Raw genomic sequence first — 22,201 nt, forward strand, 5'->3', positions numbered from 1 at the left:
GTAAAGAGTTAATGCTACATACACAAAGCCATTTTGGACAATTGTAACTTTCAACTTTGTGGGAACAGTTTGGGGTTCAGTCCTTTCTTGTTCCAACTTGACTGTTCGACTGTGAACAAAGCGAGGTTCATAAAGACACGGGTTGGCGAGTTTGGTGTGGAGGAACTCGAGTGGCTGCTCAGAGCCCTGACCCCAGCCCCAGCCAACACCTTTGGGATGAATTGGAACGGCGATTGCGAACCCAACTAAATGTTGTTTGGCTGAATGGGCAAAACGCTCACAGGAATGGGATGTCAGAAAGTATATATATATATATATATATATATATATACACACACACACACGCTGTATATACCATACTATCTGGAATACATACAGATCATATTTGTATTTTTGTGTGTTTTTATTATTGCTCTGTTCTTCATATTTCCTCACACTTCGCTATACTGCGTTGGCGCATACCATGCAGCATTATACAACATAATTTTGCCTTTCAGTGTGGTGCTTAAAACATTTCTCCTAAAAGTCTCTGTGCAGCTGTGAATCTGAGAAAGAAAAATAACGGTGCCTCATTGTGCAAGTATCTCAAAGGGAAAGGTTGGCAAAGTGTCATTGAGGGGCGAGGGGCATTAGCTCACCTTTTAGGGCTGTGCTAGTACAACCCTGGTAGACGCGTAGTGGTGGGTTATGGTGGTCCTCAGCTGCTGCTCCTTCCTTGTTCAAGTTGTAATAAAATAAGTAAAAAGCAATGATTTCTGGCACGGCTGCAAAGAACCAAGGACGCCTATAAGTATTGCTAATAAAAATGTTTTTTTTAAAATTGGTAAAGTGGCAAATCCTTGTTTTTTATTTCTTTTTTATTTCTTTTATCCGTGCAGCAGTGATCATGATTAAAATGTTCAGATAGTAAAAATATGCAACTAATAAATGTATTGTAATTATATTACACAATTGGCAGACACATTATCTAAGGAACTAAATTAGAGGAATATAACCTAATTATCAAAGAAGAATTACACAGCGCTCCGGACGGAACAATACAATAGGATAAGAGATTATGTAATGCAAACAGGAACGAAGACAAATGAACAAGTAGAGTAATAAAGTAACATCCCTGATCACATGTAATTGTAGAACTGAGCAATCATGGGTTAACAAAGGGTGTGACGACTTATAGGAAATGCTGGTTTGAACCCTGCAGATTCTTATGTCCTGGCTCTTGTGTACACAGTTCTCCTCATACTGCCTGCCATTCTCCTTTACTGCAGCTCACAGACATGGAGTTGCTCCTTACGTCTTTTCTTCTTGCCCTACTCCTGCTTCTCATGGTTAAAAAGTTGTTTAGAAACAGAGGAAACCTTCCCCCAGGTCCCAGACCTCTACCTATCGTAGGAAACTTACTGCAACTGACGAGTCGAGAGATACACAAACCCATCCTGGAGGTGAGTCTCTGCAGGCAGATGTATGTATTGGGTCAGGGCCCGATGACGACCAGTGATGGTCAGTAGAACAAGACTTGACCGCGGAGGCTGACCAAACATTACTCCACATTTATCAAGCAGTGTACGGCGGGTTTTGGCGTACAATTTTGGCAAGCAACGGGAATAGTAGTCATAGTCTAGAAAGGAGGCGTACTTCACACCACATTTATTGTGTGGAATTGGAGAAAATAGCTGTAATTTGCCGCAAAAAAATTATATGACGTTCCTGACTGTCAGGCGGTTAAAAATGCGCCAAATATATTAACAGGATTGAATCTTTTAATAAATTTGGTGAAAATCATTCCAACCGCCTCCTTTATTCAGACTGGCCACTCTTTGTAAATGTGGGTTATACTTTCCTCCGGTCTGATAAAGAAGAGGGGTATGAATACCTCAACCAGTAACCCCGGAAGATGCTGTTTGCTGCTTATTTCCTCTGCAGTGACCACTACAGGTAGCTACAGCCCCCATTAGACTTTCTAAGAGATAACACACCAGCAAGGCAATTACCCTGCCACTGGCACCGCTTGAGAAATGGCCCGCATTGACTCACGGGCTCCCCTTTCTCCATGGTCCGCCTATCTCCATACTAGACTACGACTAGTCTGACAGCTCACTGTCTGCTCGTGACTGCCTCCTACTGTGCATTACACAACAGCATTCCCCGTCTCTAATTTACACATCCTCCTGCATCCACCTCTATTCACAGCCTTCTACTGATTGATATTCATGCAGCAATACAGGCCACCCTGACCCGCCAGATCCTACAACACAGCGCTCTCTTCATGTCACATGCTGTTCTTCCTCTCCCTTGGGTACCAAATCTCCATTATTCCTTCTCCTTCAGCCCACTGACTAGTTTCTCAGCAGCTGGATCCAGGCCTGGTCCTCTTTCTCCTGGTGCAGCATTTGCCTCTGCACTCCATGTGGTTCATTCACCCACTGAAGCGCTTCCTGCAGGAACTCCCTTTTATAACACAATACAACAGAGCCACCTAGGGGCAACACCACAAACTGCAACATAACTTCTATAAATACATTTTCGGTGTCCAGCATCAGCAGCTTGGCAGCCATGGCAGCGCTGCAGGGCATTACTACCTGCCGTCCAGATAACCTGCAAAGCAAAAGGGAGGAAGACAATATATATCTACAGGGCAACTTATTTGCAAAGGATATATGGCAGTCCATAGGCTTCAAATGGAGGATTTGTAGATTTGCAGTTCACCCTCCTTACACATCCACTAGGCTGACAGACTGGGATAAATTAGGAAAGGACAATGAGGGGAGAAAGAATAATCTCTTCCTGGTATCCTGGGTCCATACTATACCACTGTATGGCTACAACTTTTTGATACCGCACAGTGAAGGGTTCAACAAGGGGATATTAACCCCTTCCCGCACCTGGACGTAACTGTACGTCCAGGTGAGCAGTAACTTCGCGCACCTGGGCGTACAGTTACGTCCGCGCTTTAACAGTTAACCGCCGCGCGGCGCTACACCGCAGCGGCGGTTAACTGTGCAGGGTGTCAGCCCTGCTCTCCCCGTTGCCGATCAGCGGCCTGTCGCCGCTGAAATCGGCAATTAACCCCTTCGATGCGGTGGTCGATTGCGATCACCACATCGAAGAGGTTTACAGCGGATCGGCAGCCCCCCACATGTATTTGCGGGGGCTGGCGATCCTTATCATGGCAACCAGAGGCCAGACAATGACCTCCGGGTTGCCATGTACGGAAGCCTCGGAGGATCAGCCTCCGGCCGTTCCTCCTTTGCTTCCTGTCAGTGTGACGGTTACGTCACAATGACAGTTAGAACACATTACACTACGTGTGTAGTGTAATGTGTTCCAGCAGCGATCAGAGCTGCAAGTCTAACTGTCCCCTAGTGGGACAAGTAAAAAAAGTTAAAAAAAGATAATAAAAATGTTTTGAAAAAGTGTAAAAATCAAAGTTAGAAGTGACATAAACAAAGAATGCTTTTTTTCCTATAATAAGTCTTTTATTATAGGAAAAAAATTAACACGTTAAAAAAAGTACACATATTTGGTATCGCCGCGTTCGTAACGACCCCAACTATAAAACTGTAATATTATTTTTCCCGCACGGTGAACACCGCAAAAAAAATAAACAAAAAACAGTGCCCGAATCACAATTTTTTGGTTACCAACCCTCCCAAAATATACAATAAAAAGTGATCAAAAAGTCGCACGTACGCCAAAATAGTACCGATACAAACTACACCCCGTCCCGCAAAAAACAAGCCCTTACAGCGCTTTTTTGACTGAAAAATAAAAACGTTATGGCTCTCAGAATACGGTGACACAAAAATGTATTTATTTTATAAATAAGTGATTTTATTACACAAACGCTGCAAAACATAAAAAAATTATATACATATGGTATCGCCGTAATCGTACCGACCCGCAGAATAAAGTAAAATGGTCATTTATAGCCCAGGGTGAAGGCCATAAAAAAAAGAATAAAAAACATTGTCAGAATTGATGGTTTTTGGTCACCTTGCTTGCCAAAAAATGGAATAAAACGTGATCCAAAAAATTTCTGGTACCCCAAAATGGTACCAATGAAAACCTACAGATTGTCCCGCAAAGAATAAACCCTCACACAGCTCCGGTGGAGAAAAAATAAAAAAGTTCTGGCTTTCAGAATATGGCGATGCAAAATGTGCAGAGTGTTCCAAAAGCAGATAAGATCGGGCGCCATTTATCAGTGCGACAAAGGCCACATATCTGCGGATTATTATTTATTTACTGCATTATTATACCCTCTTATTATGCCCTGATGTACCCCGCACAGATAACATGTACCCTGATGTACTCCGCACAGATAACATATGCCCCCACATTACAAACTGAAACACCAGTAAAACCCCAAACAGAACAACTACCAAGCTACATCTGCGCCCCAAAAGCCAAATGGCGTCCTTCCCTTCTGAGCCCTGCAGCGTGCCCAAACACCAGTTTACGTCCACAGATATGGCATCGCCATACCCGGGAGAACCCGGTTAATATTTTATGAGGTATTTGTCTTCAGTGGCACAAACTGGGCATAACATGTAGTGCACTAATATGGCATATGAGTGGAAAATTGTAATTTTCACTCCGCACCATGCGCTGCGCATTAACCCCTTCGCGCACCACGACATAGCATGTCTTAGTGTGGGGGGTGATGTATGGAGCGTCTCACGTGAAAAATAAAGAATTTAAAACTGCAAAATCGCTGTTTTTTTGGTCACCTTGGCTCTAGCTAAAAATGTAATAAAAAGTGCTCAAAAAGTTGTATGTACCAAAAAATGGTAGCAATAAAAACGACCGCTTGTCCCTCAATAAATAAGCCCTCATACCGCTCTATTGACTGAAAAATAAAAAAGTTGTGGCTCTTGGAACGCGGGGAGGAAAAAACTAAAAAGGAAAAGAAAAAAATGGATCAGTCCAGAAAGGGTTAATTACTTTCTAATGAAAAACCATTTATGACCACACGTGGGGTATTGCCGTACTCAGGAGAAATTGCTTTACAAATGTTGGGCAGCTTTTACCCCCTTTATCCTGTGTGAAATTGAAAAAATGCAACATTTTAGTGGAAGAAATGTTGATATTAATTTTTCATGGCCCAATTCTAATAAATCCTGCAAAAGACTTGTGGGGTCTAAATTCCCACTATATCCCTAGATAGATTCTTTAAGTGGTGTAATTTCCACTTTTGGGGGGTTTCCACTGTTTTGGCCTCTCAGGGGCTTTGCAAATGCGACATGTCACCCAAAAACCATTTCAGCTAAATTTGAGCTCCAAAAGCCAAATAGCGCTCCTTGCCTTCTAAGCCCCGCTGTGGGTCCAAACAGCACTTTATTACCACATATGGCGTATTTACGTAATCGGGAGAAATGGTTTTACAAATGTTGGGGTGCTTTTTCGCCTTTATTCCTTGTAAAAATAAAAAATGGCTACCTTTTTTCAGAAAAAAAGTTGATTTTTACCTTTACAGAATAATTCCAATGAATTCAGCAAAACAATCGTGGGGTCAAAATGCTAACTTTACCCCTAGAAAAATTCCTTGATGAGTGTAGTTTCCAAAATGGGGTCACTTTCCGGGGGATTCCACTATTTTGTTCCCTCCAGTGCAATTCAAACGCGACATGGCACTGAAAACTATACCAGCAAAATCAGAATTTCAAAATCCAAATGGTGCTCCTTCCCTTCTGAGTCCTGCTGTGGGTCCAAACAGCAGTTTATTACCACATATGGGGTATTGCTATAATCAGGAGAAATTGCTTTACATATGTTGGGGTGTTTTTTTTCTTTTATTCCTTGAAAAAATTACAAATTTCTACGTTTTTTCAGAAAAAAAGTAGATTTTCACCTTCACAAACTAATTCAAATAAATTTAGCAAAAAAACTGTGGGTTCAAAATGCTAATTATACCCCTAGATAAATTCCCTGAGGGGTGTAGTTTCCAAAATGAGGTAACTTTTGGGGGTCTTTATTGTTTTGGCCCCACAAGACCTCTTCAAACCTGACATGGTACCTAAAATATATGCTAAAAAAAAGGAGGCCCCAAAATCCACTAGGTGCTCCTTTGCTTCTGAGGCCGGTGTTTCAGTCCATGACCGCACTAGGGCCACATGTGGGGTATTTCTAAAAACTGCAGAATCTGGGCAATAAATAATAAGTTACATTTCTCGGGTAAAACCTTCTGTGGTATAGAAAAAAATGTATTACAAATGAATTTTGTAAAAAAAAAATGAAATTTGTAACTTTCACCTCTACTTTGCTTTAATTCCTGTGAAACGCCTAAAGGGTTAATACACTTTCTGAATGCTGTTTTGAATACTTTGAGGGGTGCAGTTTTCAAAATGGGGTGATTTATGGGGACTTTCTAATATATAAGGCCCTCAATGCCACTTCAGAACTGAATTGGTCCTTGTAAAAATCGCCTTTTGAAATTTTCTTGAAAATATGAGAAATCGCTGCTAAAGATCTAAGCCTTGTAACGTCCTAGAAAAATAAAAGAATGTTCAAAAAACGACGCCAACATAAAGTAGACATATGGGTGATGTTAACTAGTAACTATTTTGTGTGGTATTACTATCTGTTTTACAAGCAGATACATTTAAATTGAGAAAAATGCTAATTTTTGCAAATTTTCTCCAAATCTTGGTGTTTTTTACAAATAAATATTGAATTTATCAACCAAATTTTTTCACTAACATAAAGTACAATATGTCACGAGAAAACAATCTCAGAATCGCTTGGATAGGTAAAAGCATTCCGGAGTTATTACCACATAAAGTGACACATGTCAGATTTGAAAAATCGGCTTTGTCCTGAAGGCCAAAACAGGCTCAGTCCTGAAGGGGTTAAAGGCATGGTGTTGCCAGAAAAACATGTTTGTTTTTTTTTAATTAAACATTTAGTGTGTGGGTGATTAAACATTGTTCAAATTTTTTTTATTTTTTTCACGAGTCAGGAAATATTATAAATTATTTCTAATTTATAATACTACCCATTTTTGGTCACTAGATGGAGCTATTTCCCAAAATTGCAGCATTGCAACATTGGGTTAAAAGCCCTCGCTCTAGTGAGCTCTCAGCATCCCCCCCTCCTTTATCCTGGCTAGTGCCGGGATAAACGAGGGGTTTGAACGGTGTAACCTCCTACACTGTGTGTCGCCATTTTTTGAGCTAACACACAGCGTAGTAGGTTTACATACAGTAGTAAACACACACAAACACGAACATACATTGAAATCTCTTACCTGCTCCTGCCGCCGCGGCTCCCTCCGGCCCGTCCGCTCCGTTTGCTGCCGCTGGTCCAAGTGCACAAATCCGGAAGCCGCGACCGGAAGTAGTAATATTACTGTCCGGCCGCGACTTCCGGTCCACAGGAAAATGGCGCCGGACGGCGCTAATTTCGAATTGGACTGTGTGGGAGCGGCGCATGCACAGTTCCCACACAGACGCCGTACACTGAAGTCAATGGGACGGGAGCCGTTCGCAGTCCCTATGGGACTGTGGCTGCCGTATTCCATGTCTGTATGTGTCGTTAATCGACACAGACAGAAATGGAACAAAAAATGGCAGCCCCCATAGGGAAGAAAAAGTGTAAAAATAAGAAAAAGTAAAACACAAACACACAAATGAATATAAACGTTTTTAATAAAGCACTAACATCTTTAACATATAAAAAAATAATTTGTGATGACACTGTTCCTTTAAGGGAGACCCAACCATGTGGCCTCACCACAAATGTAGTGCCACTGCTAAGTAGGCTGGGCCTCTTTGGATGCTTAGAATTTTAGTTGCCTGTCCGCTCTCACCTAATTGTGTATTTATTTGTACTAGTTTTGTTCTTTTCCATTTGAATATTCATAAAAATAAAAAAGTTGCACACGACCGTAAAAATCTTCCATAATTGCAGACCACATTTACGGTCCGCAATTACAGACATATTCACTTCTATTGACCTCAGACACCTTCCCGTATATTTTCATATTCTAAAATGGTTTTTTTTTTGTTTGTTTTTTACGGTTTGTTTTCTTGTTTTTGTTTTTTTGTTTTGTTTTTTACACATATATATTATATGTTATTACATATTTTTTTTATATAGAAAAAAAAAATACACAGATAACAGTCAATAGGGAGGGAGGGTGGGACAAGTGACGGCCAAAGAGGAAGATGCCCTCCCACCCTTGCCTTATAAACCCAGGCAAGGGGAGAAGGGCAAAACCGCCCTTATTCCCCCTAAAGACACCCTGTAGGAGGGACCTTAAATCCCTATAGGCTGCCCTGAAATTTACATAGAGTTAAGAAAAGTGGGGAGAGAGAATCTAACTTCCCTAGCCCTGCTGTACCCATATTAACCCCTACATTGCCCACAGTCATAGTCCCTATGGCCGATAAGCCTGAGGGCCTGTACATTTCTGTACATCCAGCTTGTCTGCAGATGAGGTACGGTATCCATACGTAACATTGTGATTTCTCACTGGACGACCAGCGCTTGTGAGCATATCCTATGTTAACTTTTCAGTGTTGGGAACCAGTTGCCAACTTCCCTGGAGAAATGCCATGGTGGTGGGGAGGGGGCGGGGCAGAAGTTCAGATGTGGCATCATCAATAAGCACCAGCAGCTCTTCTCCTGGTCTCCGCAGCAGCATGGACATCCAGCGCAGTCACCTGTTCACGTAATACGTGTTGCTAGGCAATAGTCTAATTTACTTGCGTGCAGTAATTGATACGTTTTAGTTCATTTTTCAGCGGGTCTGATGAATATTGTTTCACGGTAGATGTCTGTGGTGTGTTGGCCAGTACATGCACCAGCCACATGTGATTGCCAATACAAGTCCAATGTTCAGTCAATTGGAGCTCTGTTTTTCGGTAGCTTTACAAGATCACAGTGCACATCACTCCTACAACCTATGTCCAGTATATATCAGTGAGAAGCAGCGGTTGGGAGCGCTATCACGTCTCTCCCATGTCCCTCAACAGAAAAAATCCAACTGATTTTTTTATTAAGTTGCACCTGTTTACAGCACAGGTAATGTGCACTACAGATCCCAGCATGCTCCTCTATAGTCAGAAGGGAATGAGCTAGATTTATAGATTTAGACTTTTATAACCAGAACATCTCTGCCGGCTCCTCAATGAACCCAGACGATAGAAAAAACACACATTGGATTCATCACTATTGTCCATGCCAATCCATCCAAAGTTATATTTTCTGGCCTCCACTTGTACAGTGAGCGCTAGGATCTGTTTTGTTGCCGTGGGTAACACTAGTTAGAACCCCGGTGCTGTGTACAGCTTTATTACATGACAGAAGCGTTGCCCTGGAGACACGGAATACTCAGCAAGGATGGTCAGTACGAAGCAAGCATCGAGAGAGAGGAGCGCTGAGTACTTTCTGCAGAGCAGGCATTTGCCCGGCTGGGCTCTTATTTGTTTATTTGTTTATTGTTTGTTTTGTTACTGTTTTCTACTCTCCACAAACACTTTATCTGAGGGTGTTGTGGAAGAGGCAGCCAAATGGCTGCAACTGGGGGAAAACTCCAGCCCCGGAGACATCTCCAACGTCTCCGGAGGTCCCCATACAGCCAAAAGCCTGAAAAACATCAAGGGCAAACTGGCTGTATTGGATTTATAACATCCGCATTAAGAGGTATCGTGCAGTGTATAAAAAACCTGCTACCTAAAGAGGAATCTGGCCGATACCTAAGGCTGCAATCACCACCACCGAGACCTATAGCCACCTGCGCAGCCAGAAAAGAAAAACCCAAGGTCTGGACCACTGCCCCATGGGTGAGGAAACAATCTCCCATGGAGATGTATCTGGCAAGACAGTCATCAGTCTTGCCAACTCAGAGAGGGTCATCAGCAGTAACATCAAGGGTCCGCAGTGCACCTTATGTCCTACCACCACGCATTAAGGTGACTGCGAAACAGCTAAATGGGCCCCGACCAATGGTCAGTTTGAGCAATGCAGCACGTAACAACTTGAGAGCTATGCTGACCGGACCTGTGGTAGATCAGAGATTGTCCAGCTCAGAGATGTCATCTATTCTGAGCAAGATCCCCAGGGAGAGATATCCTCATATTGCTGCAGAATAATGTAGTGGTTGAGTCAACTGCAGCGTGCAAATAACATCATATTGCACTAGCTGCTCTACTGAATGATTGATTTTCCGGTTTTGACCTTGGCTTGATTATTGGACTATGCTTATTGACTGCCGCCTGCCCTGACCTTTGCCTGTTTCTGAACTATGCCTGTTAGCCGCCTGCCCTGACCTCGGTACGTTTATCGCCTATGATTGTTTGCCGCCTGCCCTGACCTCGGTACGTTTATCGCCTTTGATTGTTTGCCGCCTGCCCTGACCTCGGCCTGTTTATCGCCTATGACTGTTTGCCGCCTGCCCTGACCTCGACCTGTTTATCGTCTATGATTGTTTGCTGCCGACCCTGACCTTTGCTTTGATATTGACTATTCTTCTGCCTGCCGATTTGGTACCTAAAGCTGGAATCCAGCCCAATTAGCATTTCAGCATTCAATCACCCTTAAGAAAACCTTCCTTTAATGCTCCAGAGGGTCCTTAGATCAATTTGAAGGTCCTACAGAATTAATTACCCCATGACAGGATACATACCATGGCCAGTGTCAGACCGGCCCACCAAAGGACTGGGGAATCCTCCTGTGGCTTGCCCCCTGTGCACTTACTACAATGCTCCTACTGTAGAGCCGGCTGGCAGCTTTTAAGTATAGTCAGGGCTCTGTCATATGATAAAGTGTACAAAAATTGCATGAAAATCAAGACATTGCTCAGTGGACTGCTGGTAGTAACACCTACTGGGGAAAAAATGGATGCATTGGTACGGCGACACCAAAGATGAGAAAGACGGTGGCCGCTGATTAGATTCTTCAGGCTGCCTGCATGTCAGAGGTCCAAACATCAGCGATCTGCAGAAAAGGTAAATGTCTATGTAATGTGTGTATAACTACTGTATATATGTGTGTAATGTGTGTATAACCACTGTATATGTGTGTACTGTGTGCATAACTACTGTATATATGTGTGTGTAATGTGTGTATAACTAATGTACATGTGTGTGTAATGTGTATATGTGCATATAATGTGTGTGTAATGTGTATATGTCTAATTTGCATACATGTAATGTTTTATGCGTGTAGTGTGTAATATGTATATACATGTGTATAATGTGTATATTTGTGTGTAATGTTGAATTTGTATATATGTGTATGTTTGTGTATAATATATATATATATATATATATATATATATATATATATATATATATAATATGTGTGTGTGTGTGTATACAAATGTATGTGTATCATGTATGTGCATCATAATAGAGATACTATTTATGTGTATGGTTAGTTGTACTATTTATCTGTACATGTCGGCTGTACTCCTTACTTGTATAGTATAGTGGCACTATTTGTTTGGTATAGTGGTGCTATTTACATTGTGTGTAGAAATTGGTAATATTTATGTGTTTGATTAGTGGCACAATTTATGTGTATGGTAAGTGATACTATTTATGTGTATAGTGTAGCGGCAATAATTATGTGTATAAAAAGGTGGCACTATTTATGTGTATAGTGTAAGCAGCACTATTTATGTGTATAGTGTAGCGGCACTATTTATGTGTATAGTGTAGCGGCACTATGTATGTGTATAGTGTAAGCAGCACTATTTATGTGTATAGTGTAGCAGCACTATTTATGTGTATAGTGTAGCGGCACTAATTATGTGTATAAAAAAGTGGCACTATTTATGTGTATAGTGTAAGCGGCACTTTTTATGTGTATAGTGTAGCGGCACTATGTATGTGTATAGTGTAAGCAGCACTATTTATGTGTATAGTGTAGCGGCACTATGTATGTGTATAGTGTAAGCAGCACTATTTATGTGTATAGTGTAGCGGCACTATTTATGTGTATAGTGTAGCGGCACTAATTATGTGTATAAAAAAGTGGCACTATTTATGTGTATAGTGTAAGCGGCACTTTTTATGTGTATAGTGTAGCGGCACTATTTATGTGTATAGTGTAGCGGCACTATTTATGTGTATAGTGTAGCGCCACTATTTATGTGTATAGTGTAGCGGCACTATTTATGTGTATAGTGTAGCGGCACTATTTGTGTGTATAGTGTAATGGCACTATTTATGTGTATAGTGTAGCGGCACTATTTGTGTATAGTGTAGCGGCACTATTTATGTATAGTGTAACGGCACTATTTGTGTGTATAGTGTAGCGGCACTATATGTGTATAGTGTAACGGCACTATTTGTGTGTATAGTGTAATGGCACTATTTATGTGTATAGTGTAGCGGCACTATTTGTGTATAGTGTAGCGGCACTATTTATGTATAGTGTAACGGCACTATTTGTGTGTATAGTGTAGCGGCACTATTTGTGTATAGTGTAACGGCGCTATTTATGTGTATAGTGTAACGGCACAATTTATGTGTATAGTGTAGCGGCACTATTTATGTGTATAGTGTAGCGGCACTATTTATGTGTATAGTGTAGCAGCACTATTTATGTGTATAGTGTAGCGGCACTATTTATGTGTATAGTGTAGCTGCACTATTTATGTGTATAGTGTAGCGGCACTATTTATGTGTATAGTGTAGCGGCACTATTTATGTGTATAGTGTAGCGGCACTATTTATGTGTATAGTGTAGCGGCACTATTTATGTGTATAGTGTAGCTGCACTATTTATGTGTATAGTGTAGCGGCACTATTTATGTGTATAGTGTAGCGGCACTATTTATGTGTATAGTGTAGCGGCACTATTTATGTGTATAGTGTAGCGGCACTATTTATGTGTATAGTGTAGCTGCACTATTTATGTGTAAAGTGTAGCGGCACTATTTGTGTGTATAGTGTAGCGGCACTATTTGTGTGTAGTGTAACGGCACTATTTATGTGTATAGTGTAGCGGCACTATTTATGTGTATAGTGTAACGGCACTATTTATGTGTATAGTGTAGCAGCACTATTTGTGTACAGTGTAGCGGCACTATTTATGTGTATAGTGTAAGGGCACTATTTGTGTGTATAGCGTAGCGGCACTATTTGTGTATAGTGTAGTGGCACTATTTATGTGTATAGTGTAGCGGCACTATTTGTGTATAGTGTAGCGGCACTATTTGTGTATAGTGTAGCGCCACTATTTGTGTGTATAGTGTAACGGCACTATTTATGTGTATAGTGTAACGGCACTATTTATGTGTATAAAATGGCGGCATTGTACATTTGTATTGTATGTCAGCATGTTTTCTGTACTTCATTATGAGCGCACTATTGTCTCATCTTCAGCAGGTTCGCATTCTCTTTCTGCGCTGCACATATATTTCAAAACCGGTAATCGGACTGTTCCTGTATAAGAGACATAACCGGTGTTTACATTCTGACTTACATTCTGCTCTCATTTCTCAATTCTATAACATTTTCTGAGTATTAAATATCTGAGCAACGCAGAAGGAAAGCGGCACTTCAGGTCGCATCAAGAACATTGATAATGTAAACTTAACATGCATTGTTTTTATTTAGATAGACGGTGGGCGCTCAGAATCAAGGAACCCCAGTCCCACACTGGCCGTGCCCTATACAATCCAGTGTCCCCGTCATGATCATGAACTCATAATCATCGACACTAAGGCATCCCCTAAGGGATATACCAGAAGCCTCTAGGTCCACAATCCAGATCCAAGGCACATACCTTCATTTTTGTAATACTGTGAGACAGAAGGCACCAGAGATTTTCTATTTCCACGGGACAATTCTCAACAGGGGTCTTCATCAGAGGCCTCCTCTCCCTCTCTCAGTATTTTAGCTGATGTCTGAGACTCCCTCATCCCTGCACCCTCCCATAACTGAGGAGTCCATGAAGCATTTATGGAAGGCCAAACAAGGAACATGTCATATCCCACAGGGAACCATTCTTGCTGCCTCTTCATAGGACCAGAGACATGTAATTTGCCTATATTGATGCTCTCACTATGCCATACAGATTCCTGGAGTACAATACAAGTCCAAATGAAAAGACCGTCCTGACAGACTTACTGATTATTTTCAATACATTGGACAATTCTCAACAGGGGTCTTCATCAGAGGGGTCTTCATCAGAGGCCCCCTCTCCCTCTCACAGTGTTGTCAGAGACTCCCTCATCCCTGCACCCTCTAATAACTGAGGAGTCCATAAAGCGTTTATTGATGGTAAAAAATGGAGGATGTCATATCCCACGAGGAAACGTCCTTGCTGCCTGTTCCTCTGACCAAAGACAAATCTAAATTGCCAAGATTGATGTAACGTCTCTTAAAGGACCAATGTCTGCAGACTGCTGTCCACCTGGTCCTAATCCCTGGGAATGCTACTGGTCTTAAAGAGGACTCTACTGGTAACTGACTTTACTGTGGACCTCAGCAAAGAACTCAATGAAGCCTTTATTAAAGGCCTAACCAAATAGATGCAATATTTCTGAGGAAACCATTCTTGCGGCCTCTTCATCTGTTCAGGATCTAAATTGCCTTTATTATTGTCTCATAAAGGGCCCATGCTCCTCCCTGGAGCAGCTTGCTCTGGTAACTGACTCTACTCTAGACGTTAAATTCCCCTTTCAGTTCTAAAAATCTGTATAAGAAAAAAAATAGGAGGGCACCCTTTCCCTCTCACAGTATTCCAGCTAATGGAGGAGACTCCCTCTTCCCTGCAATCGCTGGTAACAAAGGAATCCATGACGTGTTTTTTGAAGGCCCAACCAAGAAGATGTAATATTTCGCAAGAAACCGTCCTTGCTGCCTCTGTTCAGGATCTAAATTGCCTTTATTAATGTAACGTAAAGGGTCCATGCCCATCCCTGGGGCAGCTTGCTCTGGTAACTGACACTACGTGGGGCCTTATGATGCCCCTTGATTTCCCAATCAGTACTAGGAGAACGATATAAGAAAAACAATAATAGGAGGACAACATTTCCCTCTCACAGTATTCCAGCCGATGGAGAAGACTTCTTCATTCCTTCTCAGGAGTTCATGAAGTATCTACTCACAGCCCAACCTGGAGGATGATAAAGAAAATGTTGACTTTCAAAACGAGGAATTGCTTCAGTTAGGAGACCTTGACCAAATCACATAATGAACTGATTAATAAAAATAAGAGAATGGAGTAAAACATGGATAAAACGTCCATAACAATTATCGACATGAGAGATCAATCCCTACAACCACATTTGACTTTACGGAATTGGTCTCTAAGTCACTGATTTCTGCTTCCAGATGTGTTCACCATTCAGAAGACACTGGCCCCAAATCTTCTCCATCAGATGTGGACTTCTTTGTGACTAATATCTTCAAGATCATTAGATTTCCTACAAATGGGCCATTCCCATGAAACTACTAAAGTGAAAAATGGCCATCATTATGTTTTCACAACCCCTTCTGCATCCCTGAAAGCCTTGAAGAAATGGGGGCTCCTGTCCCATCACCACTGAGAAAAAAAAGGCACGGCCTCGGAAACTCAATTAGGAATAGACGACAGTTGGATTGTGATGGTAAGTGTAAATACTGACTGATTTCCCTAATGATAATTTAGTATGTGCTTATACTCTTTACATAATGTGTATTAAAATTCTTCACAAACACGAGTAACGTCGGCACAAATCATAGATCGCCGGTGGCAAATAGCTACGTTCTGGGATCAGTGGTTCCACATGACGTTTCCTCCGGTGGTGTCTGCGTATAAAGTCCATACTAGGAATCATTCAATATAGAAGAGAGTCCACGGCACTCACCATTTGGTATCAAGCATATATCTTTTCTTTGCTTTAAAGTAGGTAAAATATAAGGAGCGGACACATCATTTGGGCGAATTATGTGTCTGCTCCTCGTATTTTACCTGCTTTGATGCAAAGAAAATCTCTGATACTCTGTTTATTATTTATCCCACCAGTATAGTAAATTGCTGCACCGTGACATTTTAGGCTGTGTTCACACTTTGCAGCCATATTACGTTTATTTGCCACAAAAATACTGTTTCTGGAAAACCCACTATTTTTACCCTGTAAGCAGCTATTCTAGTAAGGCTACAGCTACTATCCACTGACTGCACCGTGCATATCCGTCACACTGAGCAGACACATGAGAAATATCTGCTTAGTATCAGGTTTTTTTTGTTTTTTTAAATCAGCTGTTTAATGAGGGATTGGTGCCCTGGTGAGCGCGGCGCCCCCTTCATTGTTTACACTGCTCTGTACAGAACAGCTCCGTACTATTAGTAGTGGCTGTGCCTGGTATTACAATTTGCTATGGTTTTATCCCATTTAAGTGAATAGGACTGAGCTGTAATACCAGACACCGCGGCCTCTATAAGAACAGACCTGAGCTGTACAGAGCAGTGTAAACAACAAAGTCGACCAGCGCTGCGGCCCCTTTAAACAGCTCATCAGTGGGGGTGCTGAGAGTCGGACCCCCACCAATCTAATATTAATGTCCTATCCTAAGACTAGACCATCACTTTAAAGGAACCAGAAAAACCCTTTAAATATAAACCCCTGGTAAAGCTGCACATGTTCTGCACAACACACAAATCTAACTCATATGAATCGTCTGGTAAATTTGCCTCTTTGATCTGATAAACGTCTCATATAATTCATTCAGAGCTTCTTATCATCCGTGTAAATAACATCCGTCAGTGCAGTGTAGTCATTCTGCATGCAGCCTGTGCAGATCTTGTACATTGGACTCACATGACTACAAATAATAGGCAGTAGATAACCCTCCCCGCACTGTACTGTATAGATATAATATTTCCTACATTCCTGCTGTCAGTGTGCAGAGAAGATGGAGCTGGGAGTAACAGGGACCATCCTCCTGATATTTGATGAGAAAAAACGTACACCCTGGTCCTCCCCCGCTTCCCGTACTGGGCACTGTTCTGCATGTGAGCGCTACTGAAATACCCCGGTCTTTCATGAAGGTGAGTAGCGATGAGCTCCATCATAAAGTATCTGCTGCACTATAATCCTCATCATTCATAGTATTCAGTGAGACGGGTATCACTTAACCTATCTTCTGCCTCCTGGGATGACGCTGCAGTCCATATGACTGCTTCAGTCTTTGGCTGGATTGACACGAGGTCATTACGTCCGTAATTGACGGAAGTATTTCGGCCGCAAGTCCCGGACCGAACACTGCAGGGAGCCGGGCTCCTAGCATCATACTTATGTACGACGCTAGGAGTCCCTGCCTCGCTGCCGGACAACTGTCCCGTACTGAAATCATGATTACAGTACAGGACAGTTGTCCGGCAGCGAGGCAGGGACTCCTAGCGTCGTAAATAAGTACGATGCTAGGAGCCCGGCTCCCTGCACTGTGTTCGGTCCGGGACTTGCGGCCGAAATACGGACGTAATGACCTCGTGTGAATCCAGCCTTTGATTGGCTGCAGCAGTCACATGGGATGAAACGTCATCCCAGGAGGCCGGGCTGCACTCAGAGAAGAGGGATGTATTGCTATGACAACCGAGATCGGGCACATTTCTGCACAGTGAGGCTGAAGAACATACACACCAAACAGTTGCAGTCCATAATAATACGACGGGTCATGAAATAGTCGCATGTACATGTAACTTTGCCATGGACATTTGAGGAGCGTTTCCAATGAACAAATAACAGGAACATTTGCTCCATCGCAGCTTAATTGGCTGACACACTTAGTTTTTAGAGAGTTACTTCCAGAAACTAAATGTAAAGTTTTCAATGTTTGGCTTGAGGTACGGCTTAACTAGTAATGTTTTGTGTCCATCAATCCTTTGATGTGTCATAATCTACAGGAGAAGGACAACCCGGAAACTGAATTCCACTTGGAGAACTTGTTTGGTACAGTGATGGATCTCTTCTCTGCTGGAATTGAAACCACCAGTACAACTATGAAAAATGCCCTCCTCATCCTCCTCAAATACCCGAATGTAGCAAGTAAGTAAAGACTTGTGATCGGTTACATTATATGAGGTTGGATTTGTAGGCCGGATCCGATCAGCAGTTCCAGGAGTTTGGCCTCTTTGGCGCCTCCATCCGGTGTATTAGGCCAGGTGACACTCGAGGGGGTGACGTCGATTTGGCCACCTCCTGTAATATTGTGAGGGAGCGCGGGCTCCACGTCCGAGCGGGAGTTCCTCCCGTCCCCGGGAGTAGACTCCATCAAATACAACTTATAAACATTTCCTAATATTAGGAAGTGAATGACATATTGGCCTCTTTTCACATTTAGAGCAAAAAACATGTTTGGGGGGGATACAACTTAACCTGGTGATCAAGGAATATAAATGAATGAGAACAATAATAACACAAAATCTCCTACATGCTCAACCTACATTATTTATACATCTGTGGTACAAAAATGTTATGTTTGTCTGCAGGGAAGGTCCAAGAAGAGATTGACAATGTGATTGGACAGAATCGATGTCCTGCCCTGGAGGGTCGCACTTTCATGTCATATACAGATGCAGCGATTCACGAGATCCAGAGATTTGCTGACATAGTCCCTCTGGGAGTTCCACATGTGGCCAGCGAGGATACAGTATTCAGAGGATACAGCATCCCAAAGAATCGTAAAGGATCCTTACAAGAAATTCATGGAATTTACTACTTAGAGAGCAATTTCATCCTGTAAATATTCATAAACGGAATCAGTCATTATATATTCATTATATATACACATTAGATCGTTGACTGATAATACTACAATTGACGGGTCTGACTGACTTTAATCTACGGTTTATGACCAGCTTTAGAATTAGATGGACGTTCAACAGATGTCGTCTTATTGCATTATTAGGATCCAGTTCTCTAGTTCATGTTGATTGGAGATCCTGCTTAAAGTATTTGGTAGCTTGGATAAATGTAAGATTCTGTGTTAGGCTCGGTTCACATCTGCGTTAAGACCTCCATTATATGACAGATACCAATGGTGGCCGACAACGCATTAAGCTAAATCGGGGTACATCGTGGTTCTTCATTTCACTGCATGAATAGCGCTACAATTGTTGTCCCGTCAAGTGTTATGGACTTGTTTATTTCTGTTGCTTATATAGCACCAATATATTCCACAGGGCTGTATAGAGATTGTCATCACTCACAAGTATTTTAAGTGACCAGAAGATTTTGACCCAAGACATTTCCTGGATGAAAATGGACGTTTCAAGAATAATGAGGCTTTTCTTCCCTTCTCCACTGGTAATATGACATGAATATATGAGCAAGAACTTCTTTTATACAATTCATAGGGGTTGAAACTTCTAGCAGCTGCTCCACATCCACACGCCATGCTGTATTGTGTCAGGGATAATGGCCTGTTCCTTTGGTTTGTACGATCCATTATATGAGGGACAGGTGGCCACAAAACAGCAGCTTCATCGTGATTCCACGCTGGGTTGAGGTGAGCTGCTTACAATGTTGGGGTACAATGCAGTTTATAGATACAAAATGGCGACAGTCATTGACCAAACTTAGCAATGGGTCTATATCATCAACTCTAGTACATGGTAAACTGATGATATGAAATAGTGATATGCTGAATGTATATATGCCAGTGATGTAAGATAACACTGACTTGTAGCATAGATACCAGACATCTGAAGACAATCCAACACCTTCCAGTTGTGTAATATAATAATCCCCTTATGTCCCATCGCTACAGTCCAGACTGAGGAGCTCTAACACTTCCCATATTATTATCCACAGGAAAGAGGAGCTGTCTAGGAGAGGGGTTAGCACGCATGGAGATCTTCCTCATATTGACCACCATACTGCAGAAGTTGAACCTGAAATCCAACAAAGCTCCAGAAGATCTTGAAATTACCCCCGAACCTGGGAAAAATGGAGTTGTAGCCAGAACATATCAGCTCTACGTGGAACCGAGATGATCATAAAATAATCAAATCCATGCTAATAAATAATGAACCAGTCTACACAGAACACGTCCTTTACTATATTACAGTAGTTTATTACTTTGGTTTATTATACCAGTGGGCATGGGTGCAGATGATTTTTACTTGTGGAAACAACTTCCATTCTGTTATGAAGGTGTCAGTCTCACTTTGTAGTGACTGTCTCTAATGTAGTGCAGCAATTTTTTTTATGGGTTTATAGGGGCCGTTCCTTTTGCATGACCCAGTTGGCCCAGGATCCGTAAACTATTCCAGCAGAGAGAATTCTAGTCAAGTCAAGGTCTTCTGTTTTTCGGGGACAGAAGTCCAGAAGATGGTATTATGGCTCCTGGCATAGTGAATGTGTAGCCTGGTTATATGGCTAGTAAGGTTAACATAGTCATATGTCCATCTAGTTCCACCTATTCACCTTCATTGTTGGTCCATAAGAAGCCAAAAAAATGCCACAAGGAAGGAGCCAATTTTCTTCATTTTAGGGAAAAAAAAATCCTTCCCGTCTCCAAAATGGAGAATAAATCCTTGGATCCATGAACCATCTCCAGTAATCTGTACATAGAACTTGTAATATCATCTAAGCATCCCGGGTGGTCTTCTATTTGACGGATTTGTAACACCACATGTAGCCACATCTACTTTCAATTTCACAATTTACCTAATTTAGAAGTTAGGACCTGCACAGACACCTGCTTTAGTGTAGACTCCCCGACAAGCTCCATCTCCATCATCATCATCACTCTATATACACTATATATGAGAGCATTGTATCAGCATACTGCTTTTTCTGTTCATTGTAGAATGATATACATGTAATAAGTCAAAACAAAAAGAAAACTCAACTGGATGAGTGTAAGTAAATAGCAGAGGTTTTGACATTGGATTTTCAGGGCTTAAGTACATGGCAGTATGGAGCTGCACATCCTCCTTGTGCTGTCTTACAGGCTCCATCGAATGCCGCTGAGATACTCTTCCCTAGTAGCGATGCTTATGTTAGGTTTATACTGAATCCGACAGAAAATCCTTCATGTGCCTCCATAGGAAATCAGAGGCGTACAGAGGTTCAGTAAAGACCCTATGTACCTCTATAGCAGCCCTATTAATATGGCCGTGTGGATGAGCCCTTATTGATATACCATCAGTATAAAAACACAACATTTACAAGCAGTTATATTTCTCATATAGACATGTTCCCATGGACAATATTGTTCCTAATGTAGAAGAAACATCTGCGCTATTGATTTAGTCAAAAACAACAGAACCCTGTCACAACGGTGACAAGCCAAAACCATTAGCGACATTTCCGTCACCATTGAGATCAATGGTGATGCAAACGGAAGCTAAGGTTTCCGTTTGCCTTTCCGTTGAAGGCTTAGCCCATCGGACACCTCCGACTGTGCTATAACCTTGCAGTGAGAGGGTCTAGAAGTAACAACAGCTCATCCACAAAGTGATAGACCACGCAAGCTTACAGAGTGAGGCCGCCAAGTGCTGAGGCGTGTAGCACATAAAAAACACCAATCCTCTGTTATATCACTCATTACAGAGATCCAGGCTGCCTCTGGAAGTAAAATCAGCGCAAGAACTGAAATGGGCTTTTATGGTCCAGCAGCTGCAGACAAATGTAAGATCACCATGGAGTGGTGTAAAGCGTCCGCCACTGACTCTGGAGCAGCGGAAACGTGTTCTCTGGAGTGATGAATCACATCTCACTATCTGACCGACTGATGGAGGATCAGGATTTGGCGGGTGCCGGGAGAATGCTATCTACCGGAGTGCATAGTGCCTACTATTGGTGGAGGAGGGATAATGGTCTGTGCTGTTTTTCATGGTTTGGTCCCTTATTTCCAGTAAAGAGTTAATGCTACATATACAAAGCCATTTTGGACAATTGTAACTTTCAACTTTGTGGGAACAGTTTGGGGTTCAGTCCTTTCTTGTTCCAACTTGACTGTTCGACTGTGAACAAAGCGAGGTTCATAAAGACACGGGTTGGCGAGTTTGGTGTGGAGGAACTCGAGTGGCTGCTCAGAGCCCTGACCCCAGCCCCAGCCAACACCTTTGGGATGAATTGGAACGGCGATTGCGAACCCGACTAAATGTTGTTTGGCTGAGTGGGCACAAACTCTCACAGGAATGGGATGTCAAAAAGTATAAATATATATATACACACACACGCTGTATATACCATACTATCTGGAATACATACAGATCATATTTGTATTTTTGTGTGTTTTTATTATTGCTC

General features: G+C 42.0%; 1 protein-coding gene across 2 annotated transcripts; it reads left to right on the forward strand.

Moving 5' to 3' along the window:
* Window positions 1-9,372: 9,372 nt before the first annotated feature.
* LOC142659749 (cytochrome P450 2C8-like) lies at window positions 9,373-19,974 on the forward strand. Of its 2 annotated transcripts, XM_075836186.1 has the most exons (7): window positions 9,373-10,949; window positions 13,569-15,565; window positions 16,842-16,989; window positions 17,845-17,986; window positions 18,430-18,679; window positions 19,123-19,246; window positions 19,754-19,974. In XM_075836186.1, exons 3-6 carry the CDS (start codon window positions 16,894-16,896, stop codon window positions 19,130-19,132), a joined length of 498 nt encoding a protein of 165 aa, XP_075692301.1. In that variant the 5' UTR covers window positions 9,373-10,949; window positions 13,569-15,565; window positions 16,842-16,893; the 3' UTR covers window positions 19,133-19,246; window positions 19,754-19,974. The 2 variants fall into 2 exon arrangements, with proteins under 2 accessions (XP_075692301.1, XP_075692302.1); XM_075836187.1 differs by lacking the exon at window positions 16,842-16,989.
* Window positions 19,975-22,201: the final 2,227 nt, after the last annotated feature.

Source organism: Rhinoderma darwinii, chromosome 8 (genome assembly GCF_050947455.1).
Source record: "Rhinoderma darwinii isolate aRhiDar2 chromosome 8, aRhiDar2.hap1, whole genome shotgun sequence".
In the NCBI taxonomy this organism is placed as follows: domain Eukaryota; kingdom Metazoa; phylum Chordata; class Amphibia; order Anura; family Rhinodermatidae; genus Rhinoderma; species Rhinoderma darwinii.